This window comes from Dendropsophus ebraccatus, chromosome 2 (genome assembly GCF_027789765.1).
Source record: "Dendropsophus ebraccatus isolate aDenEbr1 chromosome 2, aDenEbr1.pat, whole genome shotgun sequence".
NCBI classification, from domain to species: domain Eukaryota; kingdom Metazoa; phylum Chordata; class Amphibia; order Anura; family Hylidae; genus Dendropsophus; species Dendropsophus ebraccatus.
The window spans coordinates 155384398-155411717 of NC_091455.1; the positions used below are offsets into that span (position 1 = coordinate 155384398).

At 45.1% G+C, this 27320-nt stretch overlaps 1 protein-coding gene across 4 annotated transcripts in view; it reads left to right on the forward strand.

Moving 5' to 3' along the window:
* HUS1 (HUS1 checkpoint clamp component) overlaps positions 1–27320 on the forward strand; it is a 446101-nt gene that overhangs the window by 120848 nt on the left and 297933 nt on the right. For all 4 annotated transcript variants that reach the window (XM_069958559.1, XM_069958555.1, XM_069958558.1 and 1 more), the window contains exon 3: positions 1616–1792. In XM_069958559.1, coding sequence (XP_069814660.1) covers positions 1616–1792 — 177 coding nt within the window. The remainder of the gene's footprint in view (positions 1–1615; positions 1793–27320) is intronic.

A 27320-nucleotide genomic window follows, 5' to 3' on the forward strand; every position in this document is an offset into this window, starting at 1 on the left:
AACCAATGTTGTGGAGGAATTTATTTTGCCCATGGCCTTTGTTTTATCACAAGGACTGAGAAAGACAGCTTCTCCTCTCCCTTCCTGCTCTGCGAGCGCATGAGTGACATTACTAATGCGTCGCGGCAGTGGGGGAGAAAGCGGCCTCTTGTGGCCCAAGGCATAGTTCTGCCTCCGATCAAAAGACTGTGTAATAAAGGCTTCTTGCTCTGTCAATCACAGCGCCACATTTAACTTTATGCAATTCTAATTAGTGGGGGTGCTTCAAGTGACAGTGATGTATGCTTACCTGTGCCATTCTGCGGCAGATGTCGGATCCTGGGCAGCTCACTCTTTGTACAGTAGCTGTCATTGTTTCAGCAACATCCAGTAATATGCCTTTAACACTAGAATTGGCTGCTCAGCATAAATTTGGTGGGAGCGGCATGTTGCTGAAACATTGTCAGTTGAGAAGAGTCTTGGATTGGACAGCTGTGGTGGAATGGGACAGGTAAGTATATATTACTGTCATGTCCCTGTGCAGCCCCAGCAGCATCCCCAATTATGAATTTATCCCGGACAAAACCTTTTAAAGGACCAGGCACAACAACTGACTGGATTGCGTGCTAACGCAGGCCTGGGTTGCCTAGCAATGCATTTGGAATTCTGAACAGCTTCCGATAGCGCATCCAGAGTTTTCTGGATGTTCCTATAAGTCCCATAAAAAAATAAAGGGGTCATTCGCGCCAGGCAATTCCAGACACAAATAGGACAGGTGCTAAAGTTTTCTGACCTATTTTCCATAAGGGACACCCTTCAGAAAAAAGACTGAATGCTGTCTGTACCCAATAGAAGTCTATGGCTATAGCAATTTATCCAGATTTCCTCATAAGAAATCTGGAGAAATTTTACCTGACATGCATGTGGTCTAAGACAATAATCTTTAAGGCTGCGTTCACACTATGTATATTTCAGTCAGTATATTTCATTCAGTATTGCAACCAAAACCAGGAGTGGATTAAAAACACAGAAAGGATCTGTTGAATGTTGAAATTGAGTGGATGGCTGCCATATAACAGTTTATAACTGCCATTATTTCAATATAACAGCCGTTCTAAAATAACAGCAAATATTTGCCATTAAATGGCAGCCATCCACTCAATTTCAACATTGTGTGAACAGATCCTTTCTGTTACAAAAGATAAAAACGTAGGCCTACATGTTTCGGGGAAACACACCCCCTTGATCACTGCCGTGATCAAGGGGGGGTGTTTCCCCGAAATATGTAGGCCTACGTTTTTATCTTTTGTAACTTTTTATATGCCTCATAATAAAGACAACAAAACTTTTTTTGGACGCTGTGGATCTTCTCCTCCTTCTTACTATTATCACCGGGTGCGGCCCGCTACTACTCCACTTGCTCCTGCCTGAACGTCCACCATCACACAACAAACCACCTATGGTGAGCTGAGTTTTTTCTTTGTTCATGAGATCCTTTCTGTGTTTATAATCCACTCCTGGTTTTGGTTGCAATACTGACTGAAATATACTGACTGAAATATACATATACTGACTGAAATATACGTAGTGTGAACGCAGCCCCCATGTAAATTCTGTTTTTCTCTTCTTTTTGTAGGCCAATTTCTTTGATGAGTACCAAATGGAAGGTGTATCTGCAGAGCAAAATGAAATTTATTTGGAGCTAGCACCTGAAAACCTGTCTCGAGCTTTAAAAACCGCACAGAACTCTAAGGCTGTAAAGATGAAACTGACAAATAAACACTGTCCGTGTCTGACAGTGGCTGTAGAGTTGGTAAGAAAACATGTACTTATTAGTTTAGATGGAAGAACAACAGATTGAATAGTATTTTGTCAACCAAAACCAGGAATATGTTGAATACACAGAAACTGTGTTAATCTTTCTATTACAATTTTTCTGTCAATCTCACTCCTTATTTTTTGGTTACAAATACTTACCAAAATACTATGTGTGAACATAGCCTTAGGCTGCATTCCCACGTTCCGTGATCTTGACTGATCACGACGTGGAATGCATGTACCGTAGTCCCCCTGCGCCCCCTGTAATTTAGATGCTGAGAGCGGGGGAGACTGTATTCATAAGCGCCGCGCTGTAGTAACAGCACAGCGCGGCTGATTCATTACAGCACGGCGCTTATGACTACAGTCTCCCCCGCTCCCAGCACCTAATTACAGATGCTGTCCGGGCGCGGGGGGACTTCGGTACATGCATTCCACGTCCGTGATCCGTTAGGCTATTTTCACACAGCCTCTGTTTTTTTGGATGGCTGTCTTTTTGGGGAGAAAATACAGCCTTAGGCTATGTTCACACTATGTATATTTCCGGACGTAGTTTTTACGCAGCCGGAAATGTGCGGCTGAAACTACGGCCCTGGGAAAAAATAGACATGCGGCTGAAAACATACGGTCATTTACTTGAAAATCTGGTTCAAATAAAAATAACAAATAAAATCTTTAGAAAGTGATGCATACACCTCTGGAATGCATCTGGGAAAGTACAGGAAGCTCCATTAAGCCGTTAATTCATATTCCCGGTAAATAGAGCATTCTGTACTAATCAATACTTTGCTTTAATTAAAACATCAAATGTTGCTTCTAATTATGTTATGACAATAGCATTATTAGAAGAAACATTTTGAATCATATGTGCGATCAGCTGATTAGCTGATCGCACATATAAAAGAGCCGTCCGCAGCACAGTGACTTCATTGTGCCGCTGACGGCGAAGAGACAAGATGGAAGAGAGAAGAGCAAGACATCGGAGAGTGAGTATAAAGCTCTCCCCACCCCTTAACCCCTTCCTTGCTGGTATGGGTGCAGTCTGACATCAGTCTGGCCCACAAGGGGTTAAGGGGGATGCAATACATCCTCCCTTAACCCCTTGGGGGCCAGACTGTAAGCAGCGATCTGTAAAGATACTGAATACTGATGGGTGTTGTGCTCCTGTTTGTGTGTTTTTTGTGTGTTCCTCCCTTTTTGTTTTTCAGGTATTGGTATCCAGTGGATTACGTCAGATTCCATGGACTATGACGATGACCAGCGGTTGTTTTTTTTTTTTTTTTTTTTTATAAAATGGTCAACTAGGGGTGTGGGGGTGTTTTTATTTGAATAAATTTTTTTTTTCACTTGTGTATGGTCTTTATTTCTTTACTTTATAGACTTAGTAGTGGAAGCCGTCTAATAGACGGAATCCATTACTAAGTTGGGGCCTAGTGTTAGCCGGTATAGAATGGCTAACACTAACACCCCATTATTACCCCAGTACCCAATGCCACCAGGGGTACTGGGAAGAGCCGGGTGCCGGTGGTCCCGGATCGTCAAAATTGGCGCTCCTGGACTGGGGCGGCAGCAAAATGGTAAGATTTAGGCTGGGGAGGGCCTTAACCAATGGCTCTCCCCACCCTGGTGTTACCAGGCTGCTGTTGCTTGGTTTTTAACCCGGCTGGTTATAAAAATAGGGGGGAACCTATGCTGTTTTTTTTTAAAAATAAATAAATAATTAAAAAAAAACACATAGGGTCCCCCCTATTTTTATAACCAGCCGGGTTAAAAACCAAGCAACAGCAGCCTGGTAACACCAGGGTGGGAAGAGCCATTGGTTTAGGCCCTCCTCAGCCTAAATCTTACCAGCCTGCTGCCGCCCCAGTCCAGGAGCGCTAATTTTGACGCTCTGGGACCACTGGCACCCGGCTCTTCCCAGTACCCCTGGTGGCATTGCGTACTGGGGTAATAATGGCCCCAACTTAGTAATGGATTCCGTCTATTAGACGGCTTTCACTGCTAAGTCTATAAAGTAAAGAAATAAAGACCATACACAAGTGGAAATTTTTTTTTTATTCAAATAAAAACACCCCCACACCCCTCATTGACCATTTTATTAAAAAAAAAAAACGCTGGTCATCGTCGTAGTCCATGGAATCTGACGTAATTCACTGGATACCGATATCTGAAAAATAAAAAGGGAGAAACACACAAAAAACACACAAACAGGAGCACAACACCCATCATTGTGAGCGGTGTGCACCTTACAGTATGCAGCATCTTTACAGATCGCTGTTTACAGTCTGGCCTCCAAGGGGTTAAGGGAGGATGTATTGCATCCCCCTTAACCCCTGTGGGCCAGACTGATGTCAGACTGCACCCATATCAGCAAGGAAGGGGTTAAGTGACCCCCCTTCCTTGCTAGGAGGGGTGCAGTGCTGGGGAGGGGGTGGGGAGAGCTTTATACTCACTCTCCGATATCTTGCTCTTCTCTCTTCCATCTTGTCTCTTCGCCGTCCGTCGGCACAATGAAGTCACTGTGCTGCGGACGACTCTAATCTGCTGATCACACATATGATTCAAAATGTTTCTTCTAATAATGCTATTGTGATAGCATAATTAGAAGAAACATTTGATGTTTTAATTAAAGCAAAGTATTGATTAGTACAGAATGCTGTATTTACCGGGAATATGAATTAACGGCTTAATGGAGCTTCCTGTACTAATTAATATTTAATTAATAAAACACATTTTCGTTGTAATAAAATCAGTTTCGTTCAATAATTTAATTCAAACGAATCCATCGTGCAATTAAATATACTGTAAAAAAATAAATATATAAATATACATTTATTTATATATATTTATTTTAACAGTATATTTTATTGCACAATGATGGATTCATTAGAATTAAATTATTGAACAACGAAAGGGACTTTATTACAAAGAAAATGTGTTTTATTAATTTAATATATTAACTATTAGAGGCATCGGCATTCGGCATTATTGCCGGCTATTTTTTAAGTACCCGTACGGACCGCCTGTAAATCCACGGCCGTGAATTTGCACAGTTCCGGCCGCAAACACTGGTCTTGTTAATTTTTTACGGGTCCGTTTACGATCGGGCCGTAGGCTCATACGTAGTGTGCACTGTGCAGCCGTATATCGTATACTTTCCAGCGTACGCATCAACCTCAAAACTACGGGCGAATATTCGCGGCTCGCACTACGGCCGTACATATACGTAGTGTGAATATAGCCTTAGGCTGGGTTCACACTACGTATATTTCAGTCAGTATTGTGGTCCTCATATTGCAACCAAAACCAGGAGTGGATTAAAAACATAGAAAGGATCTGTTCACACAATGTTGAAATTGAGTGGATGGCCGCCATATAACAGTAAATAGCTGCCATTATTTCAATATAACAGTCGTTTATTTTTTAAATAACAGCAAATATTAGCCATTAAATGGCGGCCATCCACTCAATTTCAACATTGTGTGAACAGAGCCTTTCTGTGTTTTCAATCCACTCCTGGTTTTGGTTGCAATATGAGGAACACAATACTGACTGAAATATATTTAGTGTGAACGCAGCCTCAAAATGAAAGCTGTTCATAAATATGGCCAAAAAAAAAAAAAAAACATTTGAGAAAAGCCTATAAGTACCTTCACTTGTATTGTATTGCAGCGGATTTCACTCTGTGAGTTTTTCACTGTGAAATCTGCTGCAAGATTGGTTAGCATTAGAGATGAGCAAATTTTTACAGTAGCAATGAAGCGAATGGCTTTGTCAGCTCGGCTTATCAACCCACTGCCTTTTAGGCTTGTGCCGCTACGCTCCAGGTGCCTGGAAAACCTGGATCCAGTCCTGGCAGACGTTTCCAGGACTAGATCCAGCTTTTTCAGACAACCGAAGTAAAGTGTCAAGAACTTTAAAAACAGCAGGCTGATAAGTAAATTTACGAGCTATCAAAATAATTTGCTTCGTTAGTACTGTAAATTTGATCATTTCTAGTTATCTAGTTAGCATTAAAGTTTAACACTCCATTCTTGCAGTAGATTCTCATGTTATATTAAATAATAAAAAAGTAGCCATTCTTAACTGTCTGTGCTCCCCCATTGCCCTCCGGCAGCATCTCTGTGTCCCTTGCTGAGACAAACATTATTACCAGTGATTGAGTTAGTGAACTAACATTGAGTGTGGGTGCGCCAAAGGGCACCGGGGGAGCGTAGACAAGTAAGTATGGCCTCTTTATTATTTGTTAATATAACATAAGAATCTGCAGTGAGAATGGAGTGTCTTAGACTTAAATGCTAATCAGACTGGCAGTGGATTACACAGCGAAAGTCACAACATGAAATCCACTGCGATATGGCAAATATAAATGTTCCTTAAGTGTAGCTTCACACACACACCGCATCGCAGCAGATTTTCTGCTGCAGATCTGCTGCTAAGGGTAGCTTCACACACACAGTATCACAGCGGATTTTATGCTGCGGATCCGGCCAGGGTGATCTTCTCTGACGCCGCCCGTTCCGTGACCTGGCCAGGCCGGTGTCTTACTACGTGGAAACATGGCCGTGAAGAGTATCTGTCACTAAAAATAACTTTGTCAAAATTTATTGAGCTCATTCAGCCTCATTGCTGAGACCCACTGGAATCAGGAGACATAGCCAGGGGAGCGGACTTGGCAGCAGTGCTATGCACTCTACAACTGCTTATTCTATCCTTTTTAGGTAGTATCATAGACTTCCTTTGACGGACTCAGCTGTAAGGGAGATATGGCCGGGGAATGGATGGCATTGTTGCCGCTGTTTCTCCCCTGATGTATCTCCTGATTACAGAGGGTCTCAGCTGTGACATGTCAAAAAGTTGTTTTTCTTGACAGGTACCCCTTTTTTTTTTTTTTTTAGCTCTTAACAGTTACATTACTGTTACAAAATGTCACAAAAATGTCACTTTTTTTGTTACAGAAATGTCACTTTTTTATTGTAGATTTTAAATGTATGTCTTAAACAACCCTTGTTTTGGCCTAACTCTAAAGCGTTTTATTTTTAACCCCTTAGTGACAGAGCTATTTTTTTGTTCTGAAAAAGGGTTAAAAAATAATTCCATCAGTTATAATTTTCTTTTCTTTTTTCTTGTGTGGCTGTGTGGCCTCGTACTGTATTTTGCGGGACAAGTTGTAGTTTTTATATGAACCATTTTTGGGTACAAAAACAACTACTAGTTCGGTAACCGACTAGAATCCACCCAGGGCCGATTCTAGCTCTTCTGCTGCCTGAGGCGAGAACTGAAATAGCGCCCCCCCCCCCCCCCCCCCACAACTGAGATCAACATCATATAAACACCAAATAATCCCACCACATAATGACTGCATATCAGCACTCCATAGTGACTAAATATTATCACCAATATTGCCACTACAAGGGAAAAATTCCACCACTGACTGATCAATACCACCAGTACTGCTACTGAATAAAAAACACTGTATAGAGTCCAGCATTACCCCCACACAGTGACAGTATAGTGATCAGGGTGCAGTTACATCCAGTGACTCAAAGGTGACGTCTTCTCTCATCAGAGTTGTTCACTTTCTCTTTTCTTCTATATTCGGATCTGACTCCATCATGAAGACTTCTGTTAGCCATGACTTGTCCCCGCAGCATCTATTGGACAGACATTTTAGGCTCTGCAGAAGATCCCTTCTGCATCTCCACACTATTATAATCCCCATTCTCCTCATGTAGTCATAATCCCCCCATCTCCTCCTGTAGTCATAATCCCCTGTGTCCCCCATCTCCTCATAATCCTCCAATCTCATCATAATCCCCCCCCACCTGTGTCTCACCATCTCCTCATATTCCTCCTGTGCCACCCATAATCCTCCCATCTCCTCATATTCCTCCTGTGCCCCACATAATCACCCCCTGTATCATACATCTCCTCATATTCCTCCTGTGTCTCCCCATCTCCCCACAATTACCCCCTGTATCATCCATCTCTTCATTTTCCTCCTGTGTCTCCCCACAATTACCCCCTGTATCATCCATCTCCTGTGTCCCCCATCTCCCCACAATCACCCCCTGTATCATCCATCTCCTCATATTCCTCCTGTGTCTCCCCATCTCCCCACAATTACCCCCTGTATCATCCATCTCCTTATATTCCTCCTGTGTCTCCCCACAATCACCCCCTGTATCATACATCTCCTCATATTCCTCCTGTGTCTCCCCATCTCCCCACAATTACCCCCTGTATCATCCGTCTCCTCATATTCCTCGTGTCTCCCCACAATAACCCCCTGTATCATCCATCTCCTGTGTCCCCCCATCTCCCCACAATAACCCCCTGTATCATCCATCTCCTGTGTCTCCCCATCTCCCCACAATCACCCCCTGTATCATCCATCTCCTGTGTCTCCCCACAATCACCCCCTGTATCATCCATCTCCTGTGTCCCCCCCATCTCCCCACAATCACCCCCTGTATCATCCATCTCCTGTGCCCCCCATCTTCCCACAATCACAGCCTGTATCATCCATCTTATGTGTCCCCCATCTCCCAATCACCCCCTGTATCATCCATCTCCTGTGTCCCCCCATCTCCCCAGAATCACCCCCTGTATCATCCATCTCCTGTGTCCCCCCTGTATCATCCATCTCCTGTGTCTCCCCATCTCCCCACAATCACCCCCTGTATCATCCATCTCCTGTGCCCCCCATCTTCCCACAATCACAGCCTGTATCATCCATCTTATGTGTCCCCCATCTCCCAATCACCCCCTGTATCATCCATCTCCTGTGTCCCCCCATCTCCCCAGAATCACCCCCTGTATCATCCATCTCCTGTGTCCCCCCTGTATCATCCATCTCCTGTGTCTCCCCATCTCCCCACAATCACCCCCTGTATCATCCATCTCCTGTGTCCCCCCATCTCCCCACAATCACCCCCTGTATCATCCATCTCTTGTCCCCCCATCTCCCCACAATCACCCCCTGTATCATTTATCTCCTGTGTCCACCCATCTCCCCACAATCACCCCCTGTATCATCCATCTCCTGTGTCCCCCCATCTCCCCACAATCACCCCCTGTATCATCCATCTCCTGTGTCCCCCCATCTCCCCACAATCACCCTCTGTATCATCCATCTACTGTGTCCCCCCATCTCCCCACAATCACCCCCTGTATCATCCATCTCCTGTGTCCCCCCTGTATCATCCATCTCCTGTGTCTCCCCATCTCCCCGCAATCACCCCCTGTATCATCTATCTCCTGTGTCCCCCCATCTCCCCACAATCACCCCCTGTATCACCCATCTCCTGTGTCCCCCAATCTCAGCAAAGTAAAACAAAAAACAGGCCAGCAGCTACTCACCTCACCACTGGTTCCCCCGCTGTCCCTGTGGCCTCCTGGATGCTTCCTGGTCGCTTCCTGGTCAGGCTGATCACAGATTTAATAGAGCAGCCTGACCAGGAAGACATCACTGGCTGCTCCAGATCACTTCTAGATCGCAGCACTAACACAGCCTGCGATCTAGAAGTGAATGGCACAGAGCAGAGAACTCATAGTTCCCTGCTCTGAGCCTCCTGTCAGCTGTGTCTGTGTCCTTATTAGGAGGCACACACAGCTGACAGCAGGAGGCGCTCCTATAGTGCAGAAGCAGGGAGTCCGGCATCACACTGGAGTCCCTGCTTCTGCACGTATATTCCTTGGGCGGTACGCTATTAGCGTAGCACGCCCCGGAATACGCATACAGGAGCAGAGACATCAGTCTATGGCTGATCTCTCTGCTCCTGTAGTCAGGAGCATAATATATGCATAAAAGCTCACTGTGCAGAGGCGGCCAGTGCCGCCCCCTGCAGGGTCCTAAGAGCTGCCGCCTGAGGCGAAGACTTCACTTCGCCTCATGGCAGATGCGGGCCTGAATCCACCTGTGCCACAGCCCTGTAAGTGGTAATCACTGGGTAAATGGTTCTGTCAGACCACACTGAAAAATAGAAGAAAAAACACACTGGTACCTATAACGGAAAAACAAGGTGATCCCAGACGCAACTAATAAATTAGATCAAACATCCAAATGCAGTAGGCTCCACAAAGACATACAGTGGTTTGCAAAAAAATTTGAATATCAACAAAAACATACAGAGTGAACTTTTCCAAGCGTTTATTTCTGTTAAAGTTGATGATTATGGATTACAGCCAAAAAAAAAACAAAAGTCAGTACTTCAGAAAATTTGAATAATTAACCCACAACACCTGCAATGGCTTCCTAATGGTACTTTTACACGGAGCGATAATTCGCCTGATCGAACGATTAACGATTTTGAATGAACAATGTTTTTTTTATAACGATCAGCGTTTAGATGGAACAATACATTGTACGGAAAATCCGTTATGCGATGATTTTGCGATCGCTTAAGCCTATCTCGCACATAGATGAAATCGTTGAAAGAATGTTTACACGGACCGATCTGCGTCCTCGCGTGGGTGCGGGTGTCCAGAGCGGGGCAGCGCGGCGACACTGCTCTGATCCGCCGCGGTCCCGGGTGCCTCATGTAGCCCGGGACCGCGGGTATTAGCGGGCACGGTCCAATCGCCGTGCCCGCTAATACAGTAATCAGATGCAGCTGTCAAACATGACAGCTGCATCCGATTACCGGATACAGCATTTCCCTGGTGTCTAGTGGCGGAGATCGCTCCTCCAGGACAGCGATCTCTGTTACTGAAGCCGGCTGGGGACTCGTCCAAGATTGCGCCGTCCCCGACTCGGCACTCGTTTACTTCCGGCTGCAGCAGCCGGAAGTAAACGAGTGCCTATCTCATGGATCTCTGCAGCATATCTATGCTGCAGAGATGTCAATGAGAGATCAAAGTATATATACTAGAAGTCCCCCAGGGGGGCTTCTAGTATATGTGTAAAAAAAAAAAAAAAAGTGTTGTTTATAGTAAAAAAGCCCCCTCCCCTAATAAAAGTCTGAATCACCCCCCTTTTCCCAGGTTTTAAATAAAAGTAAACAAATAAATAAATAAACATGTTTGTTATCGCCGCGTGCGTAATCGCCCAAAATCCCAAAGTGCAAAATTGCGCATTTTTAGTCGCATAAAATCCAGAAAAAATGTAATAAAAAACGATCAAAAAGTCGTATATGCGCAATCAAGGTACAGATAGAAAGAACACATCATGGCGCAAAAAAATAAGACACCTGACACAGCCCCATAGACCAAAGGATAAAAGTGCTATAAGCCTGGGAATGGAGCGATGGTTTGAATTTTTTATAGGCCATCAGATACAATATAAGTTATACATGTTATATATCGTTTTAATCGTAACGACTTGAGGAACATGCATAACAAGTCAGTTTTAACCCAGGGCGAATGGCGTAAAAACACATTCCCCCCAAATAAAAGAAATGTGTTTTTTTTTTCCAATTTCACCACACTTTGAATTTTTTTCTGGTTTCGTAGTACACTTTATGCAAAAATTCAGCATGTCATTGCAAAGTACAATTAGTGACGCAAAAAATAAGGGCTCATGTGGGTCTGTAGGTGTAAAAATGCAAGTGCTATGGCCTTTTAAGCACAAGGAGGAAAAAATGAAAACGCAAAAACGGAAATTAGCCTGGTCCTGAAGGGGTTAAGCGATCGCAAAACATTTCCAAAAAGATTTATCTGTACGATGTATCGTTCCGTCTAAACGCTGATCGTTATAAAAAAAACATTGTTCATTCAAAATCGTTAATCGTGCGATCGGGCGAATTATCGCTCCGTCTAAAAGCACCATTAGTCTGGTTCTGTATGCAACACAATCATGGGGAAGACTGCTGACTTGACAGGTGTCCAGAAGGCAATCATTCACACACTCCACAAGGAGGGGTAAGCCACAAAAGTTCATTTCTAAAGAAGCTGGCTGTTCTCAGAGTGCTGTATCAAAGCATATAGGAAGTTGAGTGGAAGGAAAAAGTGTGGTAGAAAAAGGTGCACAAGCAACCGGGAGAACTTCAGTCTTAACAGAATTGTAACGAAAATGCCACTCAAAAATTTGGGAGAGATATACAAAGAGTGGACTGCTGCTGGAGTCAGTGCTTCAAAAGCCACCACTTACAGAGGTCTGCAGTACCAATACCTGATTACTAACCACAGCATCACTGTGCTTGATTGGCCAGCAAACTCGCCAGACCGTAACCCCATAGAGAATTTATGGGGTATTGTCAAGAGGAAGATGAAAGACACCGGACCCAACAATGCAGACGAGCTAAAGGCCACTATCAAAGTAACCTGGGCTTTAATAACACCACTGCAGTGCCAACAGCTGATCGCCTCCATGCCACGCCGCATTGATGCCGTCATTCATGCAAAAGGTGCCCCGACGAAGTATTGAGGGCATTTACTGTACATACTTTTCATATGGTCAACATTTCTGTGTTAAAAACATTTTTTTCATTTGGTTTTATATAATAATCTCATTTTCTGAAATACTGACTTTTTTTTTTGTTGGCTTTAATCCATAATCATTAACTTTAACACAAATATATGCTTGAAAACGTTCACTCTGTATGTAATGACTCTATAGAATGTATGAGCTCACTTTTTGAATTGAATTACTGAAAAAAAAATTGTTTAATTTATTGCGAACCACTGTATACAAACCAGCTGCTAATCCATCAACCTATCATAAATGTGACAAGCACAACTCAGCAACTCTCTCCAGCCAAAGCCAGAAACAGACTATAAACAGAGATCAGGTCATAAAGGAAAGCCTGAGATTTCTCCTCTTTTCAAATCCATTTCTGGCTTTGGCTTCAAATCTTTGGCAGATAATCTGTCAGATAATCTTTCTGTGTAAATGGACCCTTAGGCTGGGTTCACACACAGTATATTTCAGTCAGTACTGTGGTCCTCAAATTGCAACCTTAACAAGGAGTGGATTGAAAAAAAAGAAAGGCTCTGTTCACACAATGTTGAAATCAGGGCTGTGGAGTTGGAGTCGTGAAGTCTCAGTTGAAGCTAGTTTTGGCTGGAGTCGGAGTTTGAATCAGAAAAAAATGTACAGACTCAGACTCCAGCTTTTTAAAAAAATCTTTAAAAAATGTAGAATTGAATTTTGATATGAATTTTACAAGTTTTCCTCATGAATATATATATATTATGAGCAACATTCTAATAGGACACTGGCCCTATTAGATAAGGGTGGTCGGGAAATATATCAGTAATAGGACACTGGCCCTATTAGGTAAGGGTGGTCATGGAAAAGTTGTCGGTCACTATTTGGCAGTTTTCTTCTGAGCTGGAAGAGTCCATTGTGTGTGGGGAGATCTTTGCTGTTCTCTTCCTGGATGCTGGATGACTGTATATGAGCAGCAGTGTAATATGAAGATATCCTGTGTAATATAGAGGAGGAGGAGAAGACATAAGTAGTGTAGCAGTAACCTCTGTCCTCAGTGTGGTGTTTTCTCTCTGGGAGAAGATTGTGTGTTTTTCTTCAGTGTTTTATGGCTGCAGGTGTGTGTGTGTGTGTGCGCGCTTGCGCAATGGCTGCAGTAGGCTGTGTGTGTGCTATGACTGCAGCAGGCTGTGTGTGTGTGCACTATGGCTGCAGCAGGCTGTGTGTATGTGTGCTATGGCCGCAGCAAGCCGAGTGTGTGTGTGTGTGTGTGTGTGTGTGGTGTGTGCTATGGCTGCAGCAGGGTGTGTGTGTGTGTGTGTGTGTATGCATGCTATGGCTGCAGCAGGCTGTGTGTGTGTGTGTGCTATTGCGTGCCCCCACAGTGACCTTCTATATCACTATGTGATCTCTGTATCACTATGTGTGTCCCCTCTCTATATCACTATGTGTGACCCCCTGTATATCACTATGGCTGACCTCTATATTACAGGTATCTGGCATTGTTAGCAGTGTTTCTTTAAGTATGGTGAATATTTAGTTAGAAGCATAGAAGACTGGCAGCAGGAAAAGACTACCTTCTCCATCTAGTCTAGTTGTGAGTAGTTCAGGACATGGAGGCTGGAGACTGGCTGCATCCACTGCAGACACAGGAGAATCTGTTTTATATACAGTATTCCTTTACTCACTCAAAAGTCAGCCCAGGATCATGTAGGACATTAGGGAGAAGCTGCTGAGTCAGTGTGATAAATAACTCCCCTGGTATGTGACTGGCCATTTATGAAGGAGTCTGAGTTGGAGTCGGTCCTGATAAAATTCAGGAGTCACAGTTTGAGTCGGAGCTTCGGCTTACCGACTCCACAGCCCTGGTTGAAATTGAGTTGATGGCAGCCATATAACTGTAAATGACTGCCATTATTTCAATACAATAGCGGCTTTTAAAAAAAACAAAACAAAAAAAAAAACAGCAAATATTTGCCATTAAATGGCGGCTATCCACTCAATTTCAACATTATGTAAACATAGCCTTTCTGTGTTTTTAATCCACTCCTGGTTTTTGTTGCAATATGAGGAATACTGACTGAAATATACTGTGTGTGAACCTAGCCTTAAGGAGGAGATTGTCCACGGCTGCATTCAATGTCCTGAATGTCTATATTGGAGTTCATAGTTAGAGATGAGCGAACCTCGAGCATGCTCGAGTCCATCCGAACCCAATCGTTCGGCATTTGATTAGCGGGTGCTGAAGTTGAATAAAGCCGTCTGGAAAACATGGATACAACCAATGACTATATCCATGTTTTCCACATAGACTTAGGGCTTTATCCAACTTCAGCAGCCATCGATAATCAAATGCTAAACATGCTCGAGGTTCACTCATCTCTATTCGTAGTCAATTGCACATTAGAAGTGGTAGTTGAATCACGAAGGAGCCAACTCAGTAGCTAGGAGAACGGAGTGTAGACATGTGACACTCTCCCGCCAGTAGCGTAGTGTGTAAAAAAACAAAAAAAAACAAAAAACTAAAACTTTTGCCCTTGGTCTGGGGGACGTCACAATAGATCATATGGAGACCACAGAGGGCCAAAAAACTCAGTGTTTCGGAAAAGGGTCACGCTTTCCTTCATCAGGGAATGGGTAACACTGTTACTTCTCTTTTAAGCTTGAGTTTAGGTTCCACCCACTTCTGACGCACCATGTTCTCCATTCATAAAATTCTTAAGTCTTCGGACACAGCCTCTCACGCTGTCTAAGATCATTCCTAATACAGAAGTATCACTCCCCCACTTCCATTCACATGAAGTTGCTTCACACCTGCATATAGCCTCCTGTGCTGCCAGATTGTCCTAATATTGATACATTGTAGTACACGTTTCTTATTCATACATGTGTTCTATTAATGTTAAAAAAAATCTTTACTTTATTAAATTGCCAAAAATCTAAAAATGTACTCATTTTTTTTCTTTTTCTTTATTTATTTAACAAACCGCATATACATACAAAAATCCACATAAAATAAATATATTGAGACTTGGGATACCCAACCCCTCTAAAGTTACTTAAATTAGGTATAGCTCAATTCACTTATTTCCATCAATTTTGCATTTTACAGTACTTTACTATCCATGGGATGTATCTCCACCCAGCTGAAGTGTACATTTATCTTTTACCCCCTGTTCTATATTTGTCATTCTTGCACTAATAACCATCCTTCAATTGGGTTGGAATAGAGTGACACCCGGTGCCGGTCTCACAGATCCATTTACGACCGTCCTCAGACCAATACTCGTGGCCACCCAGAGTCAGTACTTACCCGAAAAGGAGAATCTTTACTATTTCACCCTTACAATTACCAATAACATTATTTAGAAAGTTTTAACCCCTTGCCTCTAAAGCCTGTTTGGGCCTTAATGACCAAGCTAATTTTTTTAAATCTGACCTGTCTCACTTTATGCGCTTATAGCTCAGTGATGCTTTAACGTATACTAGCGATTCTGAGATTGTTTTTTCGTCACATATGGCACTTTATATTAGTCGCAAAATTTGGTCACTACTTTGTGTTTTTTTGTGAAAAACATCAAAATATCATGAAAAATTTGAAAAGTTTGCATTTTATGAACTTTGAAATTCTCTGCTTCTTAACCTCTTAAGGACATATGACGTACCGGTACGTCATATGTCCGCACTTGCACTTCAAAGCGGGGCCGCGCGGCGGCCCCGCTTTGAAGTGCCGCGATCCCGGGTGCCGCGAGTAGCCCGGGACCGCTGCTATTAGCGGGCATTAGCTAATCGGAGGCAGCTGTCAAAGTTGACAGCTGCCTCCGATTACCGGAGGCAACGTTTCCCTGGTGTCTAGTGGGGGAGATCTCCGTTACTGATGCCGGCCGGGGACGCGTCCAAGATGGCGCCGTCCTTGGCTCGGCACTTGTTCGCTTTCGGCTGCAGCAGCCGAAAGCAAACGAGTGCCGATCTCATGGATCTCTGCAGCATATCTATGCTGCAGAGATCTCAATGAGAGATCACAGTGTATATACTAGAAGTCCCCCAGGGGGGCTTCTAGTATATGTGTAAAAAAAAAAAATAAAGTGTTGTTAATAGTAAAAAGCCCCCTCCCCTAATAAAAGTCTGAATCACCCCCCTTTTCCCAGGTTTTAAATAAAAGTAAACAAATAAATAAATAAACATGTTTGGTATCGCCGCGTGCGTAATCGCCCGAACTATTAATTAATCACATTCCTGATCTCGTACGGTAAACGGCGTCAGCGCAAAAAAATCCCAAAGTGCAAAATTGCGCATTTTTGGTCCCATCAAATCCAGAAAAAATGTAATAAAAAGCGATCAAAAAGTCGTATATGCGCAATCAAGGTACCGATAGAAAGATCACATCATGGCGCAAAAAATGACACCTCGCACAGCCCCATAGACCAAAGGATAAAAGCGCTATAAGCCTGGGAATGGAGCGATTTTAAGGAACGTATATTGGTTAACAACGGTTTGAATTTTTACAGGCCATCAGATACAATATAAGTTATACATGTTACATATCGTTTTAATCGTAACAACTTGAGGAACATGCATAACAAGTCAGTTTTACCCCAGGGCGAATGGCGTAAAAACACATTTCCCCCAAATAAAAGAAATGCGTTTTTTTTTTCAATTTCACCACACTTTGAATTTTTTTCTGGTTTCGCAGTGTACTTTATGCAAAAATTCAGCCTGTAATTGCAAAGTACAATTAGTGACGCAAAAAATAAGGGGTCATGTGGGTTTCTAGGTGGAAAAATGCAAGTGCTATGACCTTTTAAACACAAGGAGGAAAAACCGAAAACGTAAAAACGAAAATGGGCCATGTCCTTAAAGGGTTAAAAAAGGAAGTCATAAACATAAATAAGACATAAATTAGTTACTAAATCACATTACCGATATGTCTTCTTTATTCTGGCATAATTTGGTAAACATATTTTATTTTTTTAGGGTGTTACGGGGCTTAAATTATCAAATTTACATTAAATTTCCAAAACTGATATTTTTTTTGGGACCAGTTCTTTTTTTAAGTTGATTTAGGAGGCTTGTATACTGTAAACCCCCATAAGTGACCCCATTTTGGAAACTAGACACCTTAAAGAACTAATCTAAGGGTATAATGAGCATTTTAACTCTACAGGGGCTGGAGGAAAGTGTTCACCATTAGGCCGTAAAAAAATGGAAAATGGAAATTTTCCAATAATATATAGGTTTAGATTAAAGTTTCTCATTTTCAAAAGGAACATGAGAAAAAAACACCCCATTATTTGTAACGCAGGTTCCTGAGTACAACGGTACCCCATATGTGGGCGTAAACCACTGTATGGGCACACAGGAGGGCTCAGAAGGAAGGGAGCGCCAATTAGCTTTTTTAATGCCGATTTTTCTGAAGAAGTTTCTGAGCGCCAGGTGGGTTTGCAGTGCCCCTGTAGTGTCAGCAGAGAGAAACCCCCCCATAAGTCACGCCATTTTTGAAAGTACACCCCTCAAAGAATACATCTTGGTGTGTGGTGAGCATTTTGACCCCACAGGTATTAGAGGAAAGTATTCAAAATTATACAGTTAAAATGAAAAACTCGAATTTTTCCAATATGTTTGTTTAGTTTGTAATTTCTCAATTTCACGAGGAACAGGAGAAAAAAAGTACCCCAAAATCTGTAACAAAGGTTCTTTTGAATACAACAGTACCCCATATGTGGGCGTAAACCACTGTATGGGCACACAGCGGGGCTCAGAAGGGAAGGAGCGCCAATTAGCATTTTCAGTGCAGATTTTGCTGCAGAAGTTTCTGAGCGCCAGGTGCGTTTGCAGAGCCCCTGTAGTGCTAGCGGAGTAAAATCTCCCCATAAGTCACTCCATTTTGGAAAGTACATCCCTCAAAGAATTCATTTTGGGGTGTGGTGAGCATTTTGACCCCACAGGTATTAGAGGAAAGTATTTAAAATTAGACAGTAAAAATGAAAAACTTGAATTTTTCCAATAATATGTTTCTTTAGTTTGAAATATCTCAATTTCACGAGGAACAGGAGAGAAAATTTACCCCAAAATCTGTAACGCAGGTTCTCCTGAGTACAACGGTACCCCATATGTGGGCATAAACCACTGTATGGGCACACAGCAGGGGCTCAGAAGGGAAGGAGCGCCAATTAGCATTTTCAGTGCAGATTTTACTGAAGACGTTTTTGAGCGCCAGGTGTGTTTGCAGTGCCTCTATAGTGCCAGCGGAGTAAAAAAAAAACAAAAAACCCACATGTCACCCCATTTCAGAAAGTAAACCCTTCAAAGAATTCATCTTGGGGTGTGTTGAGCATTTTGACCCCACAGGTATTAGAGGAAAGTATTCAAAATTGGCCATTAAAAATGAAAAACTCGAATTTTTCCAATAATATGTTCGTTTAGTTTGAAATTTCTAAATTTCATGAGGAAGAGGAGAAAAAGTTCACCCCAAAATCTCTAACGCAGGTTCTCCTGAGAACAACTGTACCCCATATGTTGGCATAAACCACTGTATGGGCACACAGCAGGGCTCAAAAGGAAGGAGTGCCAATTTGCTGGAGCAAAGCCTCAGCTAGTAATGGTTATTAGAATAGTGCAGTTACTAAAATACAATAAAAAAAAATGAGATTACAGGTAATGTGGGGTGGTTACAGGCAACCTGCGGTGGTTACGGGCAACCTGCGGTGGATACCAACAAACTGGGGTGGTTTCGGACAACCTGCTGTGGTTACGGGCAACCTGCGGTGGTTACGGGAAACCTGGGGTGGATACCGACAACCTAGGGTGGTCATGGGCAACCTGCTGTGGTTACAGGCAATGTGGGGTGGTTACGGGCAACGTGGGGTGGATACGGGCAACCTGCTGTGGTTACAGCCAATGTGGGGTGTTTACGGGCAACGTGGGGTGGTTACGGACAAACTGAAGTGCTTATATGTAATTTGGGGTGGTTACGGCAATCTAGCGTGGTCACGAGCAAAATTGGCAATTTGGCGTGGTCAGATGCGGCGTGCGGTGGTCAGAGGCAGTGTGCGATGTCAGAGGTAACATGTAGTCAGTGGCAATGTGCGGTGGTTACATTTAATCTGGCGTGATTACGGTCAACGTGAGGTGGTTACGGGCAACGTGTGGTGGTTACTTGTAATCTGGTGTGATTACGGGCAACCTGGGGTGGTTACGGTCAACGTGTGGTGGTTACAGGCAACGTGCGGTTGTTATGGGCAACGTGCGGTGGGTACTTGTAATCTGGTGTGATTATGGGCAACCTGGGGCGGTTACGGGAAACCTGCGGTGGTTACGGGTAATCTGGGGGGGGGGGGGGGTTAGTGGTAATTTGGGAGTAAACTGCAATTATTACTATAATAAAAAGTGTGTGTCTTATTTTTTTTTTGTATGTTTTTAACTTTTTGCACTTTTACATATTCATTTTCATTGGAGGAGAGCATGGGGCTTTGATCATTTTTTTCTTTTCCATCCCTGTGAACAGATATAGTCTGGGCAACGTGCCGCAGCCTCCTCCCGCCGCCCGATCAGCGGCAGTTATCTGATCTCCACTATAGACGCTGCGGTCGCATCGACCGCAGCGTTTATGGGGTTAACTGTCCGGGGGGAGTGCGGCTCCCCTCCGGGCACAGGCAGCGGGAGCATGCTGTGTGATACAGCCTCCTCCCGCTGCCCGATCTCACATAGGGCAGCGGGGGGAAGCAGGGAGAGCGTGACGTTTGGGAAACGTCATGTTGCAGGAACTACCTGCTTTACATGACGTTTCCCAAACGTAATTTTGCGGCAACTGGTTAAAGAGACTGCATAATTTACCACACTGAATCCATTGAGCAAGTCAGACCATTTACAGGCCTCCCTCCCTCTTACAGATTCTTCATCATTCACTTTAATGCTGCGGGCCACATTTATTATACAATCCATGAGCATTTTCCTGGGGTAGACTTGAAACTTCAGCATCCATATACCATATTTTCGCTGTCACACCCCAGCATCCATCCATGAGGAACAATCGTCATAAGCTAATAACTGCTTCTTATTCATTAAATAATCTCTTTTAGTTAGCCTTCTCAGTTGAGACAAGACCCCCAGATCGACGAGTTTGCTCCAGGGGCTTGGATCAGGATCGGAGACCCCCCCCCCCCCCAGCTCTCCAGGGTCACCCCCAACCACCGGGGCCGTCTTAACTGCATTATGGGCCCCTGGGCAGAGGTGCGAATTGGGCCCCACCTCCCGCAGCCGCCGCCATCAAAACCCCCCATCTTTGCAACCCCGCCCCTAGCCAGTACAGTTACGTACAATAAAAAATACAAATTATTGTTAACATAAACTTTAATTCACAACACAGTCTTTCAGCAGCGCAAAAACAAAAAATAACTGTGCGTGCATGCCTCACCAAACCAGACCAAGTTGGCTTTAAAGTATCCAAAAAAATGGAGACAGCACTTCCAACAGCAATCTGCAGGGTTTATTGTCACACCAGTGCAACATGTCTCATATATACAGAGGGGCAACAACATGACTATTATATATGAGAACCATGTTGTCTCCCTGTATGTATACTGTATAATACAATATACAGGGAAACAACATGGCTTATATATAGAGAAGGGCAAAACAACATGTCTCATATATATAGAGGGGCAACAACATGACTATTATTTTATATATGAACCATGTTGTTTCCCTGTATACAGAATACAGGGAAACAACATGGTTCATATATAATATAATAGTCATGTTGTTGCTCCTCTGTCTATATGAGACATGTTGTTTTGCCCTTCTCTATATATATGCCAGATAACAAGCAACAAATATTACCACCGCATACTGACTAACACCACCGCTGCTACTGACTAATCCACTGTACACAGATCACTATCACCTCATCCAGTCATATAGAGGTACCCAGCTCTACACAGGTTCTGTACACCATATACATTACAGTGCAGATACATCAAGTGACTCACAGGGGACGTCTTCTCTGATCAGAGTTCTTCCCTTTTCATCTTCTTTTCCATTTGCCCTGTGCCGTTATGAGAACTTCTTTGAGCCATGAATCCACAGAATCTGCCAGACAGACATATTAGGCTCCACACTCTGTCACCATCCTCATCTCTCTACACACTGCACATCTGTATTGGCCCCTTATAGATAGCTCCCCTCTGTACCCCCCCTTATAGATGGCTCCCCCCTGTATCCCCCCCCCCCGTATAGATGGCTCCCCCCTGTATCCCCCCCGTATAGATGGCTCCCCCCTGTATTACCCCCTTATAGATGGCTCCCCCTGTATTACCCCCTTATAGATGGCTCCCCCCTGTATTACCCCCTTATAGATGGCTCCCCCCTGTATCCCCCCCGTATAGATGGCTCCCCCCTGTATCCCCCCCGTATAGATGGCTCCCCCGTATTCCCTCCTTATAGATGGCTCCCCCCTGTATCCCCTCTTATAGATGGCTCCCCCCTGTATCCCCCCCTCGTATAGATGGCTCCCCCTGTATCCCCCCCTCGTATAGATGGCTCCCCCCCGTATCCCCCCCTCGTATAGATGGCTCCCCCCTGTATCCCCCCCTTTAGATGTCTCCCCCCTGTATCCCCCCCTCGTATAGATGGCTCCCCCCTGTATCCCCCCTATAGATGACTCCCCCCTGTATCCCCCCTATAGATGGCCCCCCCTGTATCCCCCCTATAGATGGCTCCCCCCTGTATCCCCCTATAGATGGCTCCCCCTGTGTCCCCCTATAGATGGCTCCCCCTGTATCCCCCCTATAGATGGCTCCCCCTGTCCCCCCCCTATAGATGACTCCCCCCTGTATCCCCCCTATAGATGGCTCCCCCCTGTATCCCCCCTATAGATGGCTCCCCCCTGTATCACCCCCTTATAGATGGCTCCCCCTGTATTACCCCCTTATAGATGGCTCCCCCCTGTATTACCCCCCGTATAGATGGCTCCCCCCTGTATCCCCCCCGTATAGATGGCTCCCCCGTATTCCCTCCTTATAGATGGCTCCCCCCTGTATTACCCCCTTATAGATGGCTCCCCCCTGTATTACCCCCTTATAGATGGCTCCCCCCTGTATTACCCCCTTATAGATGGCTCCCCCCTGTATCACCCCTATAGATGGCTCTCCCTGTATCCCCCCTATAGATGGCTCCCCCCTGTATCCCCCCTATAGATGGCTCCCCCCTGTATCCCCCCTATAGATTGCTCCCCCTATAGATGGCTCCCTCCTGTATCCCCCCTATAGATGGCTCCCCCCTTTATCCCCCTCCTATAGATGGCTCCCTCTGTATCCCCCCTATAGATGGCTCCCCCTGTATCCCCCCCTATAGATGGCTCCCCCTGTATCCCCCCCTATAGATGGCTCCCCCCTGTATCCCCCCCTATAGATGGCTCCCCCGTATTCCCCCCTTATAGATGGTTCCCCCGTATTCCCCCCTTATAGATGGCTCCCCCCTGCAAAGCAGATAAAAAAAACAAAACACCCAACTCACCTACCAGCGCTCCCCCGTCACTGCTTCCTCTCCTCTTCTGCCCCCGGCTGATGCGTCGCTCCCCGGGGGATTCTCCGGGAGCGTACACATCCGGAAGCACAGTGTGCGCCCAGGCCGGGACTTCCGGTACAGGAAGCCCCAGCGACGCGCACTGAGGTTCCTGATGCGTGCGCTCCCGGAGAATCCCCCGGGGAGCGACGCATCAGCCCCGAGGCCGGATTTCCTCTTGCGACCGCAAGCAAGAAAGTGCTTGCGGTCGCAAGAGAAGGTGAAGGGGGGCGCGCAGGGCCGTCTTACCCATTGGGCATGGGAGGCAGCTGCCCGGGGACCCTTGCGTCCTAGGGGGCCCCTGCCTGCTGTCACAGCAGGCAGGGGCCCCCTAGGACGCAAGGGCCCCCGGGCAGCCGCCTACCATGCCCAATGGGTAAGACGGCCCTGCCAACCACTCCAAACCAAACTAGTTCTAGACTCTAATGTTGTGATGGAAATCTCAGTGCTCGGGGAGTACATCTCTTGGTAACAAATAACTATTTAGATATATCAACCAAATTACAATATTGGACCTTGCCAACACCTATTGTTTTAACGCATTCTTTCTTTACCCTCCTCAGGGAGCCCAAGCCTCCATCCTGCTCCTTTTCCCCTTCCCTCTCTGTCCACCCCCCAACACGAAAAAACAAAAAAATGAAGAAAGAAAAAACAAAAAAAAAACAAAAACAGATATATCCTCACTACCTCACTTCTCCACCCACTCTCGACCTCCCCCACCACCTTTACAACATTATCTCTTGCCATTTTGGCCAGTTTGACCATACCTTACAAAACTTTTCAGTCTTATTGCTCATTTGGGCCTTAAAGTACTTAATTATTATTATTATTTTTTGCATTTCTTTCTCCCACTCATCTATCATCAGAGGAGCTACTGAGATCCATTTTTATAGTGCTTGAAAAGCACTATATTGTAATCCTTCTTCCTTTTCTTCTTCTTCCTTTTTCTTTCTTCTTCCTTCTTCCTTTTTCTTTCTTCTTCCTTCTTCCTTTTCTTCATCTTCCTTCTTCTTTCTTCTTCCTTATCCCTCCTCTTCTTCCTCCTCTTCCTCCTCTTCCTCCTCCTCCTCCTCTTCCTCCTCTTCCTCCTCCCCTTCCTCCCCTTCTTCGAAACTGTGTTTCGAAGCCCTTGGAGGTGTGAGGTGTGCTATCTATTTTTCATTTCTATTGGAATTGTCGTTTTTAAGAAATTTACGTTTAAAGACCCCGAATTTCCCATAGAAAATAATGGCCCATTGAAAATAAAGGCCACACTCTAACCGCTAACAGCCTATCACAGCACATATGCAAATAGCTGAAATAAAGCAGCCAATAGAAACTCTAAGGTCTTGTCAGGCAATGTATCACAACATCCACAGTCACATGTCCACTATTGGCTAATAGAAGATAATATATGGAAGGTCCTTAACGATTTTGTCTCACTGACATGAGTAAGATTGTCATGGTAACCGAACAATGATCCTTACCATTATAAGTACCCCGGTCGCTCTTAAAGGGACCCAAGTCGTTCTTAAAGGGACGGGAGCTAAGTCGCTCTTAAAGGGTCCCATGTCCCTCTTAAAGGGATCCAAGTCGCTCTTAAAGGGACGGGACCCAATTCGCTCTTAAAGGGACGGGGCGCATGTTGCTCCTAAAGGGACCCATGTCGCTCTTAAAGAGACCCATTGAAATACAACAAAGAAAAGGGAGCTCACCTCACAATTTGATATCAATGGGGGTGCAGCTTGGTGTTCAAATAAGTCAAACCAAACCAAAAAAGAAACAAGCTAAACACCATAATAGCGCACACCTCCAAAATAAAGTATATAATCAAATTTTATTTATACATGATTCCAAAGAAAAACTAGACAGAAAGAAGCACCATAACAAACATGATTAAAAACAATTAAAAAAACATATAGGTATTAGGGATGCACGATGCACCGAAATATCGATAATACTATCGATATTTCGGGCAAAAAAACGATTCGGTACCAGGATTTCCTGGTATCGATACTTTATATTAAGCTGCCTAATAATGCAGCTTAATATAAAGTATAGAGCAGAGAACACGGCCGGCGGCTAGCTAAGCGCCGGCCATGTTCTCTGAGTGCTGCCCTCTGCCCCCTGGCGTCACTTCCTCCTCCGCCGGCCCCTTCCTCCGCTCACTGCAGGGATAAGTTATAGCCGCACACAGCGATCGCATGTGCCGGCTATGTAACTTGTGCAGATGCCGCTGTCACAACTGACTGCAGCATCTGACCCATCCTTTGCCGTTCCAGAAGAAGTGGGGGTCGGCTACTGTGTGTAACAGACCCCCGCTGCTAATGACCCGCAGCCCGTCACACCTCAGCCTCCTGTCCCTCCTGGAATGCAGCAGCCGGTGTGAGGAGCTGCGTCTAGGGCTGAAGACTCTGATGCCCGCTCCCCCTCCGTCCATTCCCGGCGCTGTTCCTATGCATATTCATGTGTGCACACTCTCGGTGGCTGCGCTTCCTGACCGGCCTGAGTGTGCACACATGAATATGCACGGAGTAACGGAGGTCCGACAGCTGGGAGCTTCCCGGAGCTGAGGGGAGGGGGATTTGTAAAGGGAGCTAATTTAAGGTGGAACAGACAACCTGAACCTTGGCCAGCAGCAAAGGTTAATCTTCCTGGTGGCCGAGGTTCAGGCTGTCTGTTCCACCTTAAATTAGCTCCCTTTATAAATCCCCCTCCCCTCAGCTTTGACAAGCCTCATGATGAGTGTCCACAGGTACCCCACTGAGAGAAGGGGATGTGTGCAGACATTGCAAACATCCCTGCCCTCTAGTGTGCCCCCGCATCCCTGCCCTCTGGTGTGCCCCCGAATCCCTTCCCTCTAGTGTGCCCCCCGCATCCCTGCCCTCTAGTGTGCCCCCCGCATCCCTGCCCTCTAGTGTGTCCCCCACATCCCTGCCCTCTAGTGTGCCCCCCACATCCCTGCCCTCTGGTGTGCCCCCCACATCCCTGCTCTCTAGTGTGCCCCCCCATCCCTGCCCTCTAGTGTGCCCCCCCATCCCTGCCCTCTAGTGTGCCTCCGCATCCCTGCCCTCTGGTGTGCCCCCGCATCCCTGCCCTTACACCCCTGCCCCCTGACAGGAACTGACCTGCCAGGCAGAGTAACCCTCTCCTGTCCATCCAGACCCGGCAGCCTTCACCAGCTCCCTGCACTGTGGGGGTTGTAGTCTGTACCCAGTGGCGGATTAAATGTACCCTGGTCCCCGGGCTGTTCACCCAACCTGCCCCCCCCCCCCATCAATCCGCCCACATTATAATCCACTACTGCCCCCCCCATGCTGTCCCCAATAAACATAATGTTTGGTCCCTTGCTGCACAGAGGATGTCAGGAGAGGAGGGGGCTGATCTTATAGGGGAGGTCACAGGGTCACAGCAGCACAGAGGATGTCAGGAGAGGAGGGGGCTGATCTTATAGGGGAGGTCACAGGGTCACAGCAGCACAGAGGATGTCAGGAGAGGAGGGGGCTGATCTTATAGGGGAGGTCACAGGGTCACAGCAGCACAGAGGATGTCAGGAGAAGAGGGGGCTGATCTTATAGGGGAGGACACAGGGTCACAGCAGCACAGAGGATGTCAGGAGAGGAGGGGGCTGATCTTATAGGGGAGGACACGGTCACAGCAGCACAGAGGATGTCAGGAGAGGAGGGGGCTGATCTTATAGTGGAGGTCACAGGGTCACAGCAGCACAGGATGTCAGGAGAGGAGGGGGCTGATCTTATAGGGGAGGTCACAGGGTCACAGCAGCACAGAGGATGTCAAGAGAGGAGGGGGCTGATCTTATAGGGGAGGTCACAGGGTCACAGCAGCACAGAGGATGTCAGGAGAGGAGGGTGCTGATCTTATAGGGGAGGTCACAGCAGCACAGAGGATGTCAGGAGAGGAGGGTGCTGATCTTATAAGGGGTGGGGGTGTTGTATTTTTTTTTTGAGGTATCGAACTGGTATCGAGTATCGAACTAAAAAATCGAGTATTGGTATTGAACTCAAAATTCTGGTATCGTGACATCACTAATAGGTATATACGCAATCCAAAGAGTGAGAGGATATGATAGTCCTCTCACTACATTAGGACATCACCAAAAAAAAACAAATCCTTCCTCATAGTCAAAACAATATATATAACAATATGCAAAGACTCTATCTTATTGTGCAGTATAGTAAAATACACTGGCTGGCGTAAAAAAAAAAAATTCTTACAAAAATATAATTAAACCGAAACGTCACAACTAATTATCTAAATATCCTCTACTAATGTGTCAATAATTATCACAAATACCTGAGAACAACTTGGTGTAAAAAAAGTGCTAAACTATAAAGTGCTCGAGTGCTACAAACTAAGACATGGACATATTTGTACATTTATACCATGTCCTAGTTTGTAGCACTCGAGAACTTTATAGTTTAGCACTTTTTTACACCAAGTTGTTCTCAGGTATTTGTTATAATTATTGACACATAGAGGATATTTAGATAATTAGTTGTGACGTTTGGATTTAATTATATCTTTGTAAGATATATATATATATACACTCACCGGACACTTTAGGTACACCTGTACAACTGCATGTTATCACTTA